A 23268-nucleotide genomic window follows, 5' to 3' on the forward strand; every position below is an offset into this window, starting at 1 on the left:
ACAAAACAGGTGGGTAGTAATATGATTTGAGAGGGGAAGTAGTCTATGAAACACTGAATTAAAACGTTGCCCATATCAAATCTTAAACCCAACTTGGTGAAGCTTCTCAAATTATCAACTTTCTCAAAACCTGCTTGATTCATATTTTTGAGCTACTGCTCATCAAGAGGTCTATCTTTAGTATCCTCTTGCCAATTAGGATATCAAATTCTACAGAAACACCCAGTCCACTTAAAATACCATTAACACTTCCTGTAATTTGGGAGATTTAATTATTCTCATACATCTGACAGGAAGTTGCCATCTCCTGTTGCTACTATACAGATGCATCTGAATGTACAGGCACCATCTGAGGTGCTGGACAAGCATAGTGAGTTCCTCAAGGATGGTACTAGATACTTAAGTGTTTGGAGAAAAGCTTAAAGTGAGGTTGTTTTTGTGTAACTATAACACAGCACACATACAATTTGCCTGTAATAATTATTATATTTGAGTTTAAGGAGCATTTCATCATCCAAACAGTAGTTGTTAACTGACTTCAATGTAAATAACTCAGGAGCCTCCTAAAGAAATCTTCATATTTTGGCTTTAGTTACAGTAGTTGTGTAATTCTAATGGCATTGTTTCCCTTATGGAACAAATTAAGTCTAACTGTTGTAAATGATGCCTGAAGGGTACTTACAGATGAACAGAAGGCATTTTCTTAACATGCCAGCAAGAAGTATTCTGCTCTGTGGACCTCTGGACAATGTTCTCAAGGTAGTTTATAATCCATTTAAAAGTACTCTGTATGCACAGTGACTCAATAGGGTCAAGGAATGTTTGCCTGGCCAGAGCTCTCTAATATCTGAGTCATAACAGAATAAGCAAGGCTGTACCTAATGCTTAACTGTGACATGCCATTCTGGGTTGCCACTCAACTGCATCACTTACTGCATCAAATCATGTCACATGGATCTGCTCATTCAGTTAGGTTTCTTGTATTGGGCTCTCTACTTAATGGCATCAAAACTGGATTGGTTATAATGGATATCACATCCTGCCCAAAACCTCTAAATGCATGGGTCAGACTAGCTGTTAACAAAGCTGTTTTAACAAGCAGCCAGTTAATTAGTTCAATCACTCAATTTGCTTCATCTCTAAACCACCTCTGGATTAGGTCACACTAACTGCCTAATGTGGCTGCATCCTGCTGCAACAATGTGTGCTGTTCAAGATTGTCCTTTGACTGAACAGCTACCATCAACTGTAGTTCTGATATCCGGTGTCAAATGAGCATCTAAACTTCAAATGTAACTTTATTCACCAAAAGGTCACAATTTGCACTGGTGGTATATGTTGAACCTATGGTAGACTTTATTTCTGACAGCACAAGTCGGAATAGAAAAAGGCACTTCAGTTAACCCATCAAGTTGAAGTATTAAATTCCTGAGAAATTGCTTTCTCGGCTGCCCAGTTAGCAAAGTTATGCTGCTCTCTTGCGAAGTATTGTAAATAGACCTCTTTCATGGGAGGTGACCAGGCCTCCGGGTATCTTGCCACTTATAGGATGGAGTAATGGGAAATTCAGTCACATTGCAAGCTGGAAGAATGATTCAGGACCATAAGTGTCCACTTAGCTTAGTATACCTTTTATTCTGTATTATTTGTCAAAAAATCCACACATACTCTTTCCACTTTAATGTCTCTTAAACTACTTTCCCTATGCAGAATGTCTTGACTACTGAGTAATAGAAAGATCTAGAAGCAGACACCATCCTCTGAATGTTTAGCTCAACTTATGGGTAACTTAGCATGATAGGGAAATGTCTTAGTATTCCCTACACTAGCCCTGGAGTGGAAGAGTCACAGTATAAGCCTTGACTGTAAGCAGTTGCATGTGAGGTTTTGTTGCATCACTTACTGAAATACTATCTTCAAATAACCTGGCATGATTTTCAGTTACTCTGCTACTGGGACGCCTGCTTGGTCAAAGATCCCATAGTATTCCTCAGGCAGGATGAATACCTGTACCACTCTGTTTCCTACATTTTAAAGACCTAACAGAGCACTGATTAGTGTAATGGATACTACCTGTTTAGTTTCCTCTTCCTTAACTCCGTCCATCCTCTGCCTCACATGGAGGCACCAAAGAACACTTGTACTGTATTGTTCCATCTGCCCCACACATTCAGTGACGGTCCTTTTTCCTTTCTGCTGTTTAACACTTGCTCACCCACGATTTTGTGCATCATAGCCACTCACCTAGAACTTAAAATTTACCAGAAGATTCATAGTCAGATGGCTTAAACGCACTTTGCCACCACTGAAGATACAGGTGGGAAGCAACTGTCTTCCCTCTTTCTGTTGGCTGGCAAGGGGAGGAGGTAAGGGTTCAAATTGCTCTGGTTCTAACCCTTGTATGAATCTCTACTAGTAATACCCAAGGCTATCTTTTCCACACTCTGCAGAAGGGAAAACACTGTTCCACTTCCAACCTCAGAGCTTCCTAGCTATTGTCATGAATGTCCCTGCTACTCTGCCCTCCATTTTTGGGCTGTTCTTGGCAGTATTTTCAGTTTCTCCATGCTTCCACTGCTTGGAGTGGAAAACTGGTAACCTGGCAGCTTGGCAATGCTACAAGCAATCACTGAGACTCTCTTCAGACCTTAAGACAACAGCAATGCATTACTTACACAGGTCCCAATTGAAAGCTTAGACTTGGCAGGAGCTGATGGCTTTCTCAGGAGAGTGCTCTTTCCATGCCCTGAAAACTAACTTTTCAAGCCCCCTTCATGTTCTAGGGCCAAGGCTCCCAACCTTTCCAGACTACTGTACCTCTTTCAGGAGTCTGTCTTGCATACCCCAAGTTTCACCTCACTTAAAAACTAGTTGCTTACAAAAGTTACAGCACACTATTAATGAGAAATTGCTTTCTCATTTTTATCACAGAATCAACTTGAATATAAATTGTGTGTGTGCGCAAGTCAGTGTCTCAGGAAATTGTAGTTTCCACTGCCTTCACTAATGCTTTAAAACTAGGCAAATACCTAGATGAGTTGATGTACCATCTGGAAGACCCCTGCTTGCCCCCAAGTGTATGCATATCTCTGGGTAAGTACCACTGTTCTAGGAAACGGATTCCGCACAGTAGTACAAGGCAGAGTCATCAAACATCAGTGTGCACTACACCCATTAGACAGAGTACTGTAAAGGTAACAGATACAGATGTTTTGGGGGAACTGGCCTGTCATCTTGTGCATCAATCCAGTTGATTATCAAATAACTTAGCCTCAAACTTTCACTTAACATTCTTATGTGAGCATCTCTAGGGCATCCTTTTGTCTTGATGTAGAGATGCATGTTTAAACAGCTGTTCCTGTCCCCAGGGACAGGAAACAAAAGGGCACAATCACAATGGTATCATCTCATGCTGCCTCTTGACAATTGCAGAGGAATTTCTAATAAATTGCACTTTACATAAGCATTTATATTTTTCTCTAATGACCATTACACCATTCTGTAGTATACTGAGTGGAGTTGGGGGAACACAACTTCCTAGGTAACTTCTGACTCTTCTTGGGAATTATCCAACAGTTTTAGCTATGAAGCTTATCTGAAATCAGAACTAGTAAAGACACAGCTCTGCTCCTTGCCTGGCTAGGAGATTTGAGCTATGGGGTTTTATCTTTTGAGAATGTAGATATCTGAATTAGGCACATTTCAGTATGGCTTTTAGATTTAGCCTCCAAGGCTGCTGGATCAACCTGTGCACTTGGGAGGGAGAACTTCCTAAGTCATGAATACAGCAAAGGACTCTTCTTTAGAGACTACCTAGTTCCCCTAGCAATGATTAAGCCAGCAGAAAGGAATGCTGCTGACTGGTTTAGTGACTGACAGGAGTTTTCAGGTGGTCTCCAAGAATGGCTAGCTGGAGCCAGTAGTGCAAGAAATGTGAATATGCTCTCCTACAAGATAGTAACACTATCAGAGCTGAATGACTCTTATTAGAACAGGTTTCAGAGTAGCAGCCGTGTTAGTCTGTATCCGCAATAAGAACAAGAGTACTTGTGGCACCTTAGAGACTAACAAATTTATTAGAGCATAAGCTTTCGTGGACTACAGCCCACTTCTTCGGATGCATCCGAAGAAGTGGGCTGTAGTCCACGAAAGCTTATGCTCTAATAAATTTGTTAGTCTCTAAGGTGCCACAAGTACTCTTGTTCTTATTAGAACAAAGTCTAATTCCACACTAGGAGGGTCTACACACTTGGTATCCCAATTTTGTTTTATTTCAGCTCAACATTTCTAGTTTGATAGTTGTCAAAAGTTATCTAGACTGGGCAATTGGACTACTATTTATCCAATGTAAATCTCTTCTTTGGGCCTGCATAGCTATTCTGATAACTAACTTGCTTATCCAGGCCAGCACAGTCTTCTTAGAGAACAAGACTTGCAAACAAAGGAAGCTGCTTTGGAATAGCAATTGATAGTGTCCATTTATTCTTTTGCATTTATAGTAGAAATGGAAGAACTATCTGACATCAGGAATCATAACATTCAAAAAACCAGTAGGAGAACACTTCAACCTCTCTGGCCATTCAGTAACAGATTTAAAGGTGGCAATTTTGCAATAGAAAAGCTTCAGAAACAGACTCCAAAGAGAAACTGCCAAACACAAATTGATAGTATCTAATTTGCATATCAATTTAGGCTTAAATAGTGACTGGGAATGGCTGAGCCATTACACACATTGAATCTATTTCCCCCATATTAAGTATCCTCACAGCTTCTTGTCAAACTGTCTTCAATCGGCTATCTTGATTATCACTAAAGTTTTTTTTTCTCCTGCTGATAACAGTTCATCTTAATTAGCCTCTTAGAGTTGGTTGGGCAACTCCCACCTTTTCATAGTGTGTGTGTGTGTGTGTGTGTGTGTTTGCATAGAATGGAACATATAGTGAGGAGAGCTTCCAATGAAGTGGGCTGTAACCCCCAAAAGCTTATGCTCCAATTTTAGTCTCTAAGGTGCCACAAGTACTCCTGTTTTCATAAACCTACAGCAAACTGTCTTGTATGCTCTTGTTCTCTAAAGTAATAGGTTCCGGGAACCTATTACTACTGACTTGTTTGTGATTATGTAAACTTGGTAAAACTTGAACCAGTTCAGATTAGGTGTAACAGGTTTACTTCAGTAAAGGGACCAGGTCATACCATGCTTACCATTGCTTTGACTAAACTGACAAACATGGAGCACAGGCTGTGATATTCTGGAGAGGAAGAGAATCACTAAGGATTTGCCACTGTAGCTGAACTGGCACTCCCTCCTTGTGCAGATGCAGTTTATGCTGACTTTCGGTGGTGTAGATTACACCAGTTCCCTGAACAACAAAAGCTTATACCAGCAAGAGTGCTTATGCTAGTATAACTGCATCTCCATCGGGGCTCTTCCCAGCAGAGCTATATCAGTGAGGGGTGGCTCTTCACTAGTATGTGCACTTTCTCCTTCTCTTTCCCTCACCACACCACACATGCTAGACCAGCAAAACTAAGCCTAGACCAGGCCTCAACTAGAGCAGTTTTGCAAAACTACTCCATATGGGCATGCTCTTGACAATACCCTCAGGTTTTTGTCTTCCAAAATGCATGAACACTATCCATCTCTGAGCCTATGTCTATATATTGCCAATTGAACAACACCGCTTCTGTCTAAGAGGTATTAAACCTCTTCTCTTTCTCTTCCCCCCCCCCCCAAACATTTTGGCAACAAGTGCCACTGTGAACAGCGCATTGTTGGCAAACACCACTTGTTGGGTGTGGAAGCTTTTTGTCAGCAGGAGAGCAGACAGCAGCTACACTACCCGATTTTTAGCGGCACAGCTGTAGCAACACAGCTGTGTTGCTAAAAGCTGTGTAGTGTAGACATAGCTGGGGGCCAGGGAGGAGATACCACATTCTTCTCTCGCGCTGCTCCCCCCACCCCCCAACAAAGGGTGGGGGGGAGTGGCACTTTGCTGCTTGAAGTGCTTTAACAAAGCTTTGGTTCTGAGGCTGTCTTCACTAACCGCCTGAATTGGCATGTAGAAATCTATCTCAGGGATCAAATTATCGTGTCTCGTTGGGACGCAACAATCGATCCCCAAATCGACGCTTGTACTCCACCAGCGCAGATAGGAGTAAGCGCCATCGACGTAGGAGCTGCGGAGGTCGACTTTGCCGCCGTCCTCACAGCGGGGTAAGTCGGCTTGGATACGTCGAATTCAGCTCTGCTATTCGCATAGCTGAACTTGCGTATCTTAAATCGACCTCTTCCTCCCCTTCCCCCCCATACTGAGGACGTAGCCTTAGAGTAGATTCATGACTGACAGTGAATCTATTCAAATGCAAGTTTCACTAAAGGGGAGTTAGTTTAAGAAGCTGCACCTTCACAATCCTCCACCACTGATTTAAAAGAACGCAAATATCCTAAATCCTTTTATGTTGATACTAAAGACACAATATCAAACTTAGCCTTTATAAAATCTCTCAAACCTATTGGAAGAATGAATGTCCCATAGAAGGCTTTCCATAACACACACTACAGCACTGGTGTATGAGAACCTGCTTAAGTGTGCAACTCCTTCCATATGAGGATGTCTTGCCATGAGACTGAAACTCAGTAAATCACACAGGTATCCCCAAAGACAAGAGAACCACCTACTAAGGTGCAGAAAGGTGAAGTTTCTAGAAGTTATCCCCCTTTGGTCTTGGGCATAGACAGGTGCATGTTCCAAGTGACTTGTATTCCCATCAGGCTGTGGCCCAAGCAAGGGGAGAAACAGACTAAGGAAGAAAGCACAGTTGGAGGGGATGTCAGGCTCATCTGTACTCTTGTTTAAAATCTCCTGTTGTACAGGGCAGCTCCACCTCTCATTCTGTAGAGACTGCAAAGCAAATCTGGTGTAACCCAAATAAGTAACAGATGGCTGTACCTGCCATGAACAACAAATGGAGAACAGGAATTTTGATGTAATAAAGCCACACTTCCGTACCCTCTTCATGCTCTCCTGGCCTGCTTGTGGTGATGGCAGTAATGCACTGATCCAACACCAAACCTGGCCAGAAAGGCTTCAGTGCACAGGTCACTGACTACGTTTCAACTCAGATGGGTTCCGTATGGCTTAGCTATAGCTTTTAAAGCTGTCAGTTCATGCACAAGCAGCAGTGAATACAGTCTTCAAAGAATGGACACTGGCTTAATGTCCTGGTCAGAATGTAGTAGGACTGTCCATGCACAGGGTGCTCAGTAAATAAGACATGGTTCTTAAAGATGAGGCACATCTTAATTTCTTTCAAGCAAGAGGGATCTGTCAGCTGCAGAACTCAGTGCTCCAGATCTCTACACTCGCTGTTCCATAGCGCTTGCTACCTTCCTGGGCACTAGAGCCGTAATACTCAACAGTTACTTCAGATGGGCGTCGATGGAACAGAATATGCAACTAAACTTGGTACCCTATTTGGTCTATAGAATTCTAGATGGGTCAGTCCCTTAAAATGCCATAATTTCAGTTTGGCAGTTGCATCAAAGTGTTTTAATATCATCAGAACTTCACATTGACACTTTGAGCAGTACAGCCAGCCTCCTGAAAGGCTGTAATGCCAATGACTGGTACTTAATTTCTAAGAGTGAGGTGTCCGCCTAGCAATTCACATGTTGTCTAAAGTGATTCATAACCTCTTAATTTCCCTCTAATCTTCAGTATCAGAACTGCAGGGCTCCCAATGGAGCAGTAAGTCAAGTTGCTGTACAGCCAGAGTATATGTAACTTTCTAAGATACTGGGAGCTCCACAAACACCACTTCAATTTACTTGACACAATACATCTGAAGTGACAAACACTGCCTCTAAATGCCAGGAAAAAGTGTATTGGCAGCGGTACTGAACTCTTTCCGGTAGGAGTAAAACAGAAACTGTAGTAACTTGTTTACATGTAGAATTTACTTTCAGTTTTTTTGAAAACTCTTTACTTTTTCCTAGAGAAGTGACTCCTCAGTAATTGAGGGCACACCAGTAAGACTAATCTCTGTAAAGATTCATGATGTACAAAGTAAAGTGGTTTTATAAACTAAAGTTAGTCTAAACTGTGCCATACAATTAGTTGTCTGCAAGCTGCTACTTCAGGGTACCGTATCACCCTTCTGCGGTGAAGAAGGTAGGGTGGACTGTAAGGCTTGGAAAATCATAGTAGTAGCATGAGTGAAAGCTCAGATTTCACATGGCTGCCAACTACTGCAGTTTTTCCAACACAGGGAGGTGGAAGCCAGCATCCCAGCTTCCACCTTCTGGCTGTGGCTGCTTGAGGGGGCACAGCAGCTACTGAGCTGGTCCTATCCTTGAGGTGGAGCAATGCTGTTTATTCTCACAGCTCTCCCTTGGGGAAGGGATCAAGGCCTGGCCCACTCCATGTTCATCTCCAGCCCAGGCTGCTGCTGTTTGTCAAGCCAGCAGGGGGAGTGGGATGGGAATGGTGCACCCGTCCCAGCACCCATCAGACCCAAAGGAGGCACCACAGGAGCTGAGACTGAGCTCCATTGTTACTAGTCAGCACAATAGCAAGCACCACTACCATTTGTAACCTGAGTAGGTGTTATGGGGGTCCTTGCCCCTGTGATGGGATCAAAGTGGGGGGATGGATCCTGGTGGGGAAGTCTTAGCTCCTTGTCAGCTGTTGTAGCAGTGTCTTCCTGCGTGTGACCAGGGGTGGGAGGTAGCAACTCCTAACAGTCAGATTGTCAGGGCTGCTGGACAGTACTACATGGTGAGATGCCCCCTGGCCTGCTGTCCCTTTCTCCCCCAGGATTGGACTGGCCAACTACATGACTGGCCCACTTCTTCGCTTCTCCCCCTGCCCACAAGTAGCTGGGGCCTCAGTGGGGAGGTGGAATCAGTGATGCCTGCTTCAGTCTCCTTGCTGTTGGGAGGGAAAATGACAGTATTGGGGCTAACAATTTTCTTGCAGTCCATGAAATTTACTCTCACAGGCTTGATTATAAGGCATAAAAGTCTGTGTTTACATTGACACCACTCAGCAGTGCTATGAGAGTAAACCTCTGTGTACCCTTCTCTTGCTAAGAGTATTCAGCAGTTGACTGTGCTGGTCAATGGCAAATGGTATCAGTGAATGCTCTTCAAACTCTTCTTCCAAATAAGAAACTCTAAAAATCACTCCTGACACATTCCTATCAGTTGTCAGGAGTGAGTCCAAATCTCAGGTCCATCCCACTTCTGTCTGTCTCTAATGAATTATACCATGACGGTTTCCTACACTGAACTGTGTGATTACTTCTGATTGGATCAGAATCTGCTGTGACACTAGAATGATTAATTCAATGCAAGCAGTTAACCCCAACAGAGCCTCCTTGCCCTGAAAAGGGGGTAGTTGGATGGGGGAGAGAAGCTCTGTAAAACTGGATGAAACATGAAGATGAGTAACTTTTTTAAAATTTAGCTTAATATACTAGTGCATTCAACTGCAAAATACTCCTTTTCTCTCTAGAAAACAGATTGAGAAATGTGCAGGCCTCAGCAGAATGCTAAACTGGTGAATTATGGGGCACCCTCTGGCTTTATGGGACCAATAAACATGTGAGATTGTTCTGCAGCAGTCACTTGTTTTTATAAACACAAAGCAGTACTGAATCTACTTTAACTGGTTTAAGTGTTCCTAAAGGGTTTTACACTGGTTTAACCCAGACTTATTTATATTGTGCTAGTGCCTATGGGTCTTAGATGAGGGCTGGTGCTCCTTTGTACTAGGCCCTACTAAGTCTATAATCTAAGACAACAGATGGATGTAGACCGATAGGGAGCACAAGGAAACTATGGTATGTAGATAAGCTCAAAATGGCAACAGAGTATACCCCCATCTGTGCTGAGAGCAACATTAAAAATGCCATTAAGGGCCCTAAACTAAATCTAGTATAATCCCATCTATGCTGGCCAACCACGTGCTTTAGAAAGCAGTGGAGCTAGAGTAGTATCTAAACTTGGGTCCTCAAACTTCTAGCCTAGTGAAGAGGACCTCAGAAGCAGAAATTCTATCAACTGTTCAGCTCCAATCAGTTACTCCAAGTACACTATAGTGTCTTCAAAACCTCCTGATGCCACAGCTGACTCTTCTAAGAAGCTTACCGTGGGGGAAGTGCCTTTCAGAAAATTGACAGACCCTTAGCACCATTTTTGCTAAAACTTTTAAACATTTAAAATGAAATTGAGACTCCTTGCATGCAATGATTTTGGTTTTATTTGCATTGGAGTCTCATTGGGGTGAGGGGATGTTTTTTTGCTGAGCAGTCGAGAACCACTTTTTCTAGCCTTAGCATAGGCTGCTCTATAGAGTGCCATTACTCAGTGCCCCTGCACATATCATAGTGATCTAGACTCCAGTTGAAAACACGAGAAATGGTACTAGTAAAGCTCCCCATCCTGGTTCCCTTGCTATTGCATGTATCCTCTAACCTTACTCTAGAACACCTAATACTTCCCTCTTAGCATGACTTACCTAGCAATAGAACTCTACTCTGTACTGTCTGTGGCCTCACAAAGAGACTTAGAGGTGGGCTGCTTGTCCCTGCCAACTGGTGCCATTAGGCTACGCTAGTTAAGCTCAGCACTACCAGGTGAGTCAGTTTGGGCCAAACTGGACAGCCTTAAAATGTAGTGGGGGCTGTAGTTCAGTCTACAGTAGCAGACAATCTGCACCTCTATGCCATAAACTTGGTATAAATGGTGTGAGGCAATCAAAGCAGCATAAACCAATGAGCAACCACTAATTAGTAATTTGGTGAGCCAAGTACTAATTGTACTCTAAAGCTCCAGAAGTCTCTGGTTGCACTTAAAACTTTCAGGCATACAGGATGGCTTTCCCTCTAACATGTTTTAGCTAGGAGAGCCATAGGATTTCTATGAGCGGTTTCAATTCCATGTTAACTGCCTCACTTTTTGTGATAACTATGTGCAGTCACTTCCTCATCTGAGTGATGGAAACTCATCTCTTTCCTTTTAGTTTGAAAGATGACTTCTAGGAAGAAAGTGTTACTGAAAGTCATCATCCTTGGAGACTCTGGGTAAGTGGAGCCTTTATGAAATTAATGTAAATAACTTGTCCAGCTGAAGTGTCCCGTAATGTGGCTTGCAAATGCTTGTGTTCTGTCCTAGGTAGGGCCAGTGAAGTATTGGAGTGAGATGGATATTTGGGTTGTGGAAAGCAGCTGACTACTATGCTGCCTTTATGGCTTTAAGGACACTTGATTGCCCCTTGTTCCCAGTGTTTGCCCCCAATTCAGTACTTAAAAGTACTGGCAATCTACAGTAATGCCAAAATTTCTATGGTAACTCAACTTGGTAAAAATAATAATCTTCTAAATCTCCCAGGAATAAGACTTCAGATCTCATAAAGCTTTTACCTTCTCATTGGACAATGAGGAATGGGGTCCTAAAACAACTAATACGAAATATACTGTGCTAGCCACTCGGTTTGGCTTAAATGTTGTGATCTGGGAGTATTGAACAATACACTTCAGTGATACCTTGAGCAAAGGTGTAAAACTTCAGGTTCCTGTTAATCAGTGAAGCAGACACTTGCTTTTTGTTCCTGGATTTACTGCACAAACAGTAATTTGACCCTGAATCTCATCAGATAAACAAATCTGTCCCACCACCACATCCAGCAAGCTGCTGAACAGAGAACACTTGGCAATCTTGAGGGAGTGGATATAACCTGGTTATCTCTAGGAGAATCTCCACTCCCTAGGCTACTTCACTAAACAAGTATGTTAAGGTCTGATGTTACCACTGGACATGAAGGAGTTGCTTGGCTACTGTAGCAATATCATTGAAACTGCCTTATTCATAATGTTAGATTCCATTAGCTGTTTTCACTACCTGGGGCAAGGGTCACTTCATAACCTGAAGCAACTTGAGGTGAGCAGTATAGCTAATTTCTATGGGAAGCCAGTCCCTGCCCCTTGTCTGAAGGCCTAAAATCATGTTGGGGGTGGGGGGGAGGAGGAAGGGGGTCTCCTTTGCACTCGGTACTACCTCAACATCCTTTCTGAGGACTAGAATCTTCTGAAGCAGCATCTTCAAACTGGCACATACTTCCAGGCCAGGGGAGAGGTGCAACAAGCCTATGGTGGGGGAGGGGTGGCATGGGGCTGTCTGGGCCAGGGCAGCAGAGTGCACAGGAGTCCCCAGTGGTCAGGGATGGGGGAGAGCTGCCCTGCTCCAATTGCAGTCTGCTAGACTCCACTCCCTGTTGCTGCCCTAGCCCAGACACCTGACTGGCCACAGCTCTGAATATTTCCCTCCAGAGCTTGGCCCTATGCCAGGGGAGAGAGGGCAAAGAGCCCTGGTCTGCACCAAGTAGTTCTTTGGGGATGGGTGCCAGCCAAGCCCTGCTGCTGCTCTAGGCATGAGCTACCCACTCCCCCAGTGGGTCTTTCTGTCCCTGGGAAAGCCTTCCCCATAGAGGGAGGAGATGGTGCAGCAAAAGTTTTGGAAGTGTTGCTTTAGGACAGACGTTCCTAAAGTGCTTGCAATTACTCCCTTTCCTGGTCAGAACCAAATGGGCTGGTTGAGCTTACACAGCCCCCAAAACTAACTGTATTATGCAGCCTGAACATCTCTCTAGCTCAAGGAGCTTCATAGTCACTTCTCCTGTCTAGGATAATGCAAGTGTCTTCAAATGCCTGATCAGTGAGCTGGACATGTAGGTCAGCACACTTAAGAGTGAAAGTCTTGGTGCCTCCATGATATTAAATAAAGCAAAAACACTTGGACTGAATCTGCCATATATCAAAATGCTGTCTGCGGAAACTACTTCTTGATTAGTCTTGGCTTTTTTTTTCTCCTTCCTACAGGGTGGGGAAGACATCACTCATGAACCAGTATGTGAACAAGAAATTCAGTAACCAATACAAAGCAACAATAGGAGCAGACTTCCTGACAAAGGAGGTGATGGTGGATGATAGATTAGTCACAATGCAGGTAAGGGTAGTGACTGGGCTGCTAGCTCCTCATCTCTTGTTTACTTGCCTATTTTTAAGAGGCTTTCACAGCTCCTATATAGAGTGCTGAGGATTGTGCAGAAGTACACATTCATGCCAAATGTAGTCAGCTGAGGTCAGCATTTCTGTGCTCAACTTCATAGTAATGCAATTCCCTGCATGTTGGCTCAGGATTGGATTAACTGCAGGTGACCCGTAGCCATAATGATTTTACAAATATCTATGCTGGCTCCTTGGATCTTTTGCGTTTCTTAGCTAATCTTCACCATTTGGCCATCAGTTTCTAACCACCTCAGATATTAAATGCAGCTCCTCAGAGTTCCATTTAAGGGAAGGAGGGAGAAGCCTTTCTCAAGGGGCAAGAAATAGAGATCAGAGGAAGGCCTCAAGGTGAAGCCATCACATGGTGGGGAGTTCTGAGGTTTGACTGTAACCAGTCAAAACAGAAGGCCTTTTAGTGACCAAGCAGAGTACAAGGGTGTCATAAGGAAGACTGTATCCTGGACTAAGATCAAAGAACTTTAGTTCAGATACAGTCCCAACTTTCTTAAATGGGAAGTATCCTCGACTTATCCAGTTATCAAATGAATAAATCTTCCTCACATGGGAGGGAGGAGAAGGCAGAGTACTTTGAGCCAGGCACCCATGAAAGGCCCTTTACGGGAATTGCCCCTTTCTCTAGCAGACTGTACATAAGTCTAACCTTCTTTTGCTTGTAAGACTCTGTATTCAGTGGCCTAGACAGTAAGTTGGGGAGACTTGTTTACCAACCGTTCCAGCCAAAATAGCTTCCCATCCTGTGTGGAGGAGCAATGTAAACAGGACTCTCTATGCAGCCTAATAACACCGGATGTTCTAACACTACTTTCTTTGCGTATGGGACACTTATAGAGCTGTTGGGGTAGTATTCCCACTAGGTCCCAGGCTGGAACACTATTGGACTTGATTCCTTAAACACACTAATACATACGATAGCATGTCTAGACTTTTAATGTATGCATACCCTTAATGTTCTAGGCTAGAACACTACTGCCGTTAGAGTGGCTAACCATGGCCAGTTTGGATTGGAGATTGCTTTTTTTTTCATAACTTTTCCACTTCTCTCTTCCCTCCCCCTCCTTAACAGAATCTCTGTACCCCTCCTCTACTACTGCACAGCCAAGGCTTCCTCAGCAGCGGAGCTGGGGATTGAAGAGGAGCTGGGGCTACAGGGGGAGTGGAGCAGGATTGGGGGCAGAATGGGGCTGGAAGTGTGGTGCTCCCTCTCTGCCCCATGGGACCGGGCAAGGGGAGGAGCAAGGCTAGGGGCAAAGCAGGACTAGAAGCCTGGCACTCCCTCCCCACCCCCTGTGGAAGCTGGCCCAGGCCCTGCTCCCTTCCTCCCAAACATTCCTCTGCACCTCCCTAAGGAGGCTGACCCCCACCGTTTGTGGATCACTGCCCTAGGCCTCTGGCAGGGGGTGGAGGCTAAGAGGGAGTGTGCAGTAGATTCAAACCAATCAGTGATGGATGGACTATCTTCTAAAATAGAACACAACTGGCTTAACTCTTCCCATACCAAATGGCAATATTCCTGATGAGTGGGTAACAACTGCCAGGTCACTAGTCCAGTCTCTAGTACTGGTAATTAAACCGGATCCTCTGTAGGAAGAGTCAATAAATCCCCCATTGAAAGGTTATGAAATAGGCAGCTGAGGGAAGCTCTTCCCCCAACATCGTCAACTAATGGTTGGCTTACCCTCTGAAGCATGAAGACTTGTATCCCTCAACTTCTTATTCTGATGCTCTCATTAGCCAAAGTCAGTCTTCTCAAATCCTAATCTCTTCTTCAAATATAAAAAGCTATAGACAGGACATATCTACTGGAAACTCGTGTTCCATTGAAGTATTTCAGGGGGTAGCCCTCTAGTATGGATGCTCTGCTGTGGACAACCTGTCCACCCAACTTCAAATGGGCTAAAACACAACTGCCATCATACTTTACTTTTCCCAACTTTGCTGCAGATTTTGCTCTGTTCCTTAAATGGGAGTGAGACAAGGCAGGGAAGAGATTTCCCAGGACTCACTTTAACAGAACCTGCTGTTGAACTTCCAGCTTGCAATTGAACTCAAACCAGCTGCAGGCAGGAATTCTAAATAAGAACTTCTAGCTGTGTTGTGGAAACAAGATATGGATTGAGTCTGACTGGAAATCACTCTGGGAGCAGGGGAAGGAATTGCATGGTAGAATATTAGTGCATAGAATTCCTGACCAAGTCACATTGGCTTGTAGGGAAGCAACTAGCTTGTAGGGTTGTCTTAGCTTGTTTCTGCTGGTTGCTTGGATATTGGTGGGGTTGAGGTACCTGGTGAAACTTGTACAAGAGATACATGAACATATGAAAGCACTACTGAATTCTCAAATCTAACAACAAATTTGTCTGAAAAGCTCAAGGGGAAAACTTAGCTTCCAAATATGACTCAATGCTGCTCAGATCTAGACTCCCTGTGGCTGCCTACTCCTGTACCTCTTGTAACAGTGCAATACACTTTTTAGGATTTGATAGTTGAGAGATTATACATAAATTGGCTTTCAAAAGCAAAGTCACTTATTTTAAAAACCCCTTTTTAGAGCAGTTTATCAAGATTGAGACAGGATTCTGAAATTTGATACAATTCTGAAACTACAGTAGTCTTGCCTCATACAAGGAGCCAGAGGTCTTTAGAAAAGGCCCTTTTTGCTCAGCTTATAGTGACTTCTTGGACGCTATATATGTGCAGGAGATGTAAGGAAAAGTTCCTAATTTCTCTCAACACTGCTATGAGGCTGGTTGAGGACTGCAGAATTCCAAGGAGCATTCAATGAGCAAACATGCTAGATCCCTCCATTTGAACAATGGCACTAGAGCTGCCCCAAGACCCACATCTGGGCTAGTAAGTAACGTCTACTAACTTGTCCCTCTGCTTTTTCTGTAGATATGGGATACAGCAGGACAGGAACGGTTTCAGTCTCTGGGTGTGGCCTTCTACAGAGGAGCAGACTGCTGCGTGCTGGTATTCGATGTGACGGCTCCTAATACATTTAAAACCCTAGACAGCTGGAGGGACGAGTTTCTCATTCAGGCCAGTCCAAGAGATCCTGAGAACTTCCCTTTTGTTGTATTGGGCAACAAGATTGACCTAGAAAACAGACAAGTAAGTCACAGCCTTTCTTTAAAGCTACTGAATTGGAGAGCTTGTCAGGACAATTCTAAGCTGCTGCTTAGAAGTCTTTCCCAAAGCATCAGGGCGGCTTATAGAGTCACAGCTAACACTGTTTAACCTGGGTCCTTGGGAAGAGAGCTACCCATCTGGCCTCTACAGAGGCATACGTTCCCTTGGAGAGAAAGGGAATAATATATTAAAGGAAATATGAGGCAGTGGTTCAGGATGTGCAGCACAGATGCTAGTTCAGTCTTATTTAGCTGCTCCAAGCCATCTAAAAGATTGTCTTACTCCATGCAGTTCCTGGTCACCTCTGACTTGGAGAAAATGTTGCTGGTCTGTCTTGCATGCTGTGTGGAGGAGAGGGGTGTCCAACATACATAAAGAGGAGGCTTCCTCTCAGGAATCGGGGCAGGAGGGGATGGGTGAACATCCTTCAGAATACCCTCAAGCAAAGGTTTAATCTCTGCCCTAAAATCCCAGCCATTCTCAATGACTGACTGGGTTTGCTAAAGCAGTTCTCTCGCATGTTGTCCATGCAGTGAAAGTTAGGAAGTACATTGTAACATCCAGCATATACCTGACCCTTTGTATCCCCCAAGGGCTAGGGAGAGTTTGACCATGCAGGTGACTCCACAGTTCTTGGAACTGATACCAAAATGCTAGGCAGTGGAGTTTCTTTGTCTAGAATGCAGCTAGATTATCTAACACTTACTACAGCTATAGCAAAATCTTACTGCAATTAGGATTTAAACCATACCATGTTGGCCTTCTACCTAAGGCAGCAGCTTTGGCTGATCAAATTGGATGCTAGCTTTCTGTCCATAGGTGTGGTAGGTGTTTTCTTAATTTAAAAAAATCTCCACTTGGCAACCAACACTGGCACTGAGTGCCCTTTGCATAGATGAAGGTGGTGATTTCTTCCCTGTTCCTCATACAGGTTACCACAAAACGAGCACAGGCCTGGTGCTACAGCAAAAATAACATCCCTTACTTCGAAACCAGTGCCAAGGAGGCCATTAATGTGGAACAAGCTTTCCAGACGATTGCACGAAATGCACTTAAACAGGTATGATATGAAGAAATACCTAGTGCCCTCTAGTGGCTGTCCAGTCACAATGCTGCATGTAGAAGCTAAGCAATTGATTTTGCATTTAAGCTAATGCCACTAGCAGGAGACATGCTGAATTTGCCTTCCCTGAGTCAAGTGCTGACTTGGCATACTCCAAGTCTGGAAGACACCAAAGATAGCATTCCCTACTCCCTCTTCAGGCAATCCTCTTCCCAGCAGAAAGCCTCCTTCCCCAACAGCTGTCTGTAACACTCCACATTACCCCCTTCCCTTCAGTGGTGTGGACCTAGATGAGAATAAGGAGTAAAATCTATAACTGGTGACTTTCTTCTCTCTTAGGAAACGGAGGTGGAGCTTTACAACGAATTCCCTGAACCCATCAAACTAGACAAGAATGACCGAGCAAAGGCCACTGCAGAGTCCTGCAGCTGCTGAGATGGAGATGGAGGGGTTGAGCACAGTCCTTCACAAACAGATCACACTTAGGCCTTCAAACACAAAGCCCCTCTTCTGTGTAAAAACAAAAAATAAAACTCCCATCTCCAGCTGCCAAAATCCTCCCCATCTACCGTGAGCAACTGTAAGCCCATTACTCTACACAGAACTCCTCCATGTCCCTACATCCTTCCACATCACTTCATGGTAACAGGCCTTTCTCTTAGTTTAAAATGGAAATTCTTATGTATGTTTGGAACGTAAGCTAATTTCAGGTGTCCAATGGAAAGAAACTGTTTACAGGTAATCTGTGTAACAAGTGACATACATTTTTAACTGTCTTGTGTTCCCCTGTGAAGGCTGCAACTGGAAAGGCTGATTACCCATAGTTCATCGCAAGCTCAGCACTCAGTCCAATTAGGTTGAGTTTTGTATGTATCTCTGTTAATGCTTGTTACTTTTAACTAATCAGATCTTTTTACAGTATCCATGTATTATGTAATGCTTCTTTAGGAAAAATCTTATAGTACATGTTAATATATGCAACCAATTAAAAATGTATAAATTAGTGTAAAATTCTTGAATTACATGTTTAAGTACTGAAACACAGATTCACTAGAAAGTGAGGAGGACGCTGAAATGCAGTGTGCTAGCAATGAAGTCCAGATAGAGGCAGTATTCTGTACAGTAGAAGCAAGAATTATGTAAGCCTTTTTATTGACTTTGAGAGCTGAAAACTTCATCTCCTGGAAAATCTGTCTGGCTTCCTTGTAGTTAAATTTTCAGAGGATGATATGCATACTGGATTATTGGATTCAAAAAATTAAATGCAACTATCAAATGCTCACCTTGTTTGTTCACCTTCCCTGCCCACTTAACTTTTTTTAATGTTCTGTAAAGAATGCAAAAAGGAGTCTGAGGTGTTCCAGTCACTCCCACCTTTGAGGAAGGAGCTCATCTTTCCTTTTACTGGGTTGAGGTAGTCATAAATCTTTCCTCCCTTCTGGCTGACCACTAATCGGGGAATTTTTGGTATGGAAAAACTTGGTTGTCCCCTCCCTTTCCTCCTCTCTTCCCTAGTCCTTGTTCTTGCATTTGTAGCTTGCTTCAATGGAACACTTCTACCTGTTTTCCAGAGGTCTACATTCTAGTACGTAGGCTGAGCGGTTCTGTAAAGAGACAAACATGATGCCAATAAACTTAATGAGAACAAACTTCTTGGTGGTTTTCCTCCCTGTTTCTGATTATCTTCCCTATTACTACACTGTCCCCCATCCTCTGTAATGGGAATTCTTGGAACTTAAATTAAAGGGAGCCCTTCCTAAATGAAAGGCCTTGTCTGCCATGCTTTATATTAGATTTTTCTCTATAGAAAACAGCAGTGATCTCTGTAGCTTTAAACTTTTGAATAATGGAAATGAGCAAGCCTTTTAACTGCTTGATAAAACTCCTAGAAACAGTTTAAGTGGAGCTGTCTTCTAGAGACTCCAGCAGATGATGGAACAGGTTATGGGGAAGCTAGGGCTCTAATTGCATCATCTGCTGGTACAGCAAGTGGACAGTCAGCTTCATTGTACCCCTGATGTCTGATCCTCTTGGGGAGCCCTAGGCAGTTCCTGGAAGATCATGTTTGCATTAACATAATGCAATTGGCTGGTGTGCAATCCCTGCAGCGTAGTGGTGCTCTGCAGAACAAGTGGTGTCTAAATGCTACACCCAGGCACTCTTCTGTCTGCAGGAAGAAGTGGGCACTACACTTGAGTGCTGTGGAATCTCCTTGACACTCCCCTCTCCTGCCATCTTTGCATGAACTGTTAACCACAGTATTAGCCTACTGCTACACCAAGACAGATACACCAAGTCAAGGTCTTGGGAGGGGTGGGGGGAGAAGAGGCAGAGAAAAGTCAGTTGGAGCTGGGTTGTCCTTCCCTCAATATCTACAAGGCCTCAAATTCCAACACTAGCTTTTTACACTAAGAACCCACACTAGGGTTAAAGTGAATAGTCTAAGCTTTGGCAGCCAGTCACACTATTTAAGCTGCAGAGGCAGGACCATGGCTTAATACAGCAAGCAAATGTAGTGGGGTAGAACTTTTCTGAGGAGGGAAGGATATATCCCTTTTCCCCTGCTTTACAGATAGTCTGGACTGAGTAAAACTCAGTTTGTGTTGTGGGGAGGGAGACTAGTGCCAAGGCACTATCTTAGTTAATCATAAACAGACCAGAGCAGACCCCTGTCTCCTATGGCTATCAGCATTTAAAGCAAAGCTGCTGGTTGGAGCTTATTTCTAGTGTAGGAAGCCTCTTGCCTCTACAACCAACTCCTCTCCACAGTGAGGAGAGCATCCTCTTCTCCTCTCTGTCTCTTCCCCTCCCCCCCCCCCATTGGAGACAGGACTCCTTCAGAACTCTGTCTTCTTTCTGTGATGGCTCTATAGTGCTACAGGCCACTCCACAGTTCCTTTTAATCCATTAAAGCAGTACTTAAATCCCTGAGGGCTGTGCTGGTGCAGTGTGTTTGCTCCTGCTGCTCTTTCCCATAGTGGTGTGTGGTGCCATTGTAGCACTGTGAGCCCCTTATTTGGTAGAACAATGAGGAGTCCAGTTGCACCTTAGACTAACCGATTTATTTAGGTATAAGCTTTCATGGGTAAAAAAGCCACTTCAGAGGCATGGAGTGAAAATTACAGATGCAGGTGGAAATATACTGGCACATTTAGGAAGGCAGGTTAACAGCTACCCCTCTGATATTTTACTTGATATATGTAGCCAGTGCGGTCTACACTAAGGGCCATCTGTTCTTTCCCCTACACCAGGCACCTTTTGTGCTAAAGGCATAACATGGAATGCAAGATGGCTTGCAGAGCCTTCAGGTGGACTTAGACCAAGGTATCCTGGGCTCAGGATGTAACTTCTTGTTCCATAGCAGAGTCAAAAGGCATAAGAATGAAGTTTGAGACTCTCATCTCAGTACCTTATGGCCTGGCTGATGGCAGTAGCCCAGTGTTCCATAACAAAAACACGTGTTGCAAAGGCTTTAGACTGGTCTGATGGCTTTCAAAACACAGGCCCTTCCTGGGCAAGAGCTGCTGCTGTTAATAAGTCAAAGTAACTATTAAATAGTCCTTATGTCTGTCTGCCACATGTTCTTTTCTAAAATCTTCTCTAGTCTCAGGCATATTCTGCTGCTAGGCCCATCTCTCCAAATCCCACTTCAAGCCATCTCTTAATTTCTTTCCTCTCAGTACCACCTTTGCTTTAATTTAGTGTCTCCTCTTTACACTGCTTTGCGTAATCTAGACTCACAGTGGGTGCTAGGTAAATCAGCTCCTGTCTAGGCTAATTAATTTCTCTGCCCCAAAAAAGCAAGACTTTTTGCCCAATGAGTGGGAGTGTAACTGATGTGCTCAGTAAGTTATGTAGCCCAGCAAATAAAATGTTTTTGAATACTCATGGGGTTGCCGGCTGCCTGCAATACAGTGTTAGAGACTTACCGAGTCCATTGAAATGCAATTGCTGATCAGCAAAGGGAAGGTCACGTGCAGCCGTTCATGCCCACCAGTAGCAGAATTGCTGTTGGGCCATGACCTCCAACCCTGGGCTGGGCCTGGAGAAAAGGGCAACTTTGCTGTTTCAAATTTAAAACAACTCTAGGATGCAAGTGGTAAGGCTGGCTTGGAATGGGCAGCAGCACGTCCTTTCAGTTACTAATAGATTACACTGAAGTTAAAACTACCTCGATCAAGTTCTTTTTCAAATAACTCAGGAGCCCCCTTATGTGGGTCTCTCCTTAGTCTCAAATTATATTCTATTGTCTCATTTAAAGGCCAAGGGAATTTCAACCTCCCTGAACCTCATTGTACACTCTGGTTGGTCATAGATTTTAAGTCCAGAAGGCACCAAAGAGAGCTTTCAATAATGCTTCCCTGTTTGATTTATTATCTGTATTGTAACAGCATCTGCCAGCCTCTTAGGATCAGGGTTTCGTTGTGCTAGGTGCTGTACAAATATAGGAAGACTTAATCCCTGTCCTGAGCAGTATGGGAGCAAGCTCATTCAGCCCCTCTCATGCACTTGAATAGTATTTGATATTGCTTCTAGTCTAAAGAAACAAGCCTCTTCTGCAGTTCAGCTAGTGTGGAGAAAAGGGCAGCAACTGACACACCCAAACCACCACCTGCCTCTATTCTGTTTCCTGATGCCTCAGTCCCTAGTAAACCAAGTTCAGGTCTGCACTCAGGACACCTATTTCACCATGTGCAGTTTAACGTTTGATTTAGTACCTTGTTGTTTGGATGGGGATGCACTCTTAAATGTTGGATTATGGGTGGGGGAGTTGATCAATAGCCAGACCTCCCAGACCTGCTTCATTTGTGAGCAACTGGCGCAACAGTGACATACGTTAGGTGAAGTGAATGATTTATAGATCTGGAGCAAAAATCTCTACTTTATTTGCCCAATGCTGCTGAGATTTGCTGTTGGCCTTGAGTTAGAAACCAACACTGAAAAGAATCAGACTATGTGGAAAGCTCCAACGTCCAACAAATGTATGAGAGAATTTCTAGGGATCATCACCCATGTGTGTCAGCCTAGAAAGAAGGGATGCTTTTGAGTTTGGGGAGGGGGGCAAGTTTGGTTTGAGTACAGGTACACGTAATTAGGTTTTCTGAAGAAGAGGATTGGTGAGGAGGGAAATGATTCTGATCTCAGCTCTAATATGGGGAACAAAGTTACTAACTCTCCATTAAGCTGCTGTCCACACTAGGGTTGTCTCTGGGCTAGCCCCAGTGTTTTGTAAGAACAGCTGCTGTTAGCAGCCATCTAGCACTGTTTCTGTAGTATAGCTGTGTTGTGCTTTAAACCCCATTCAGGACACAAAGGTCAGTGAAGCTGTGCCTGCTAACTGTTACTAAGAGATTTTCAGCTCTAGTGTGAATCCTAAAGTGCCGATCTACAAACGGCCGACAAAATAGGATGTGGAACTGACTAGCAATACAGTTTTAATCCACAAAAACAACAAGGAGTCCGGTGGCACCTTAAAGACTAACAGATTTATTTGGGCATAAGCTTTTGTGGGTAAAAAACCCACTTCTTCAGATTCTTCTCCTTGTTGTTTTTGTGGATACAGACTAACACGGCTACCCCCTGATACGTGACACCATGCAAGGCACTGAGTTTTAATCCAGTTTGCCTGGCTGCTGAGGACAGGGCCTATAAGGGTATGTTTACACTGCAGCTGGAAGTGAGCCTCCCAGCCCATGTCAACAGGCTTGAGCTGGCACACTAATAATAGCCGTGTGTGGACATTGTAGCTCCAGCAGAGACTTGGGTTAGCCACCTGAGTTTCAACCGATGGGCTCAGGTGGGCCAGCAAACCTGAGCTGCTTCCTTCACCACAACATCCATCGTGCTCTTTCTAGTGTGATAACTCGAGCTGAGCTAGTGCAAGTCTGTGTACCTGGGCTCACTTCCCACTGCAGTGTAGGCCTAGCCTGAGGGTTTGTGTACGCCAGACTTTGTACTATTCACTGCCCATGAGTATGCCAGCTGGA

General features: G+C 43.9%; 1 protein-coding gene across 3 annotated transcripts in view; it reads left to right on the forward strand.

Moving 5' to 3' along the window:
* RAB7A (RAB7A, member RAS oncogene family) overlaps positions 1 to 18930 on the forward strand; it is a 32560-nt gene extending 13630 nt beyond the window's left edge. For all 3 annotated transcript variants that reach the window (XM_008168007.4, XM_024104979.3, XM_065550921.1), the window contains 5 exons: positions 11025 to 11085; positions 12880 to 13006; positions 15982 to 16200; positions 17150 to 17278; positions 17621 to 18930. In XM_008168007.4, the coding sequence (XP_008166229.1) occupies positions 11033 to 11085; positions 12880 to 13006; positions 15982 to 16200; positions 17150 to 17278; positions 17621 to 17716 (624 nt within the window). In that variant the 5' untranslated portion in view covers positions 11025 to 11032 and the 3' untranslated portion in view covers positions 17717 to 18930. The remainder of the gene's footprint in view (positions 1 to 11024; positions 11086 to 12879; positions 13007 to 15981; positions 16201 to 17149; positions 17279 to 17620) is intronic.
* The last annotated feature ends 4338 nt before the right edge of the window (positions 18931 to 23268 follow it).

The sequence above is a fragment of the Chrysemys picta genome, chromosome 7, assembly GCF_011386835.1.
Source record: "Chrysemys picta bellii isolate R12L10 chromosome 7, ASM1138683v2, whole genome shotgun sequence".
NCBI classification, from domain to species: domain Eukaryota; kingdom Metazoa; phylum Chordata; order Testudines; family Emydidae; genus Chrysemys; species Chrysemys picta.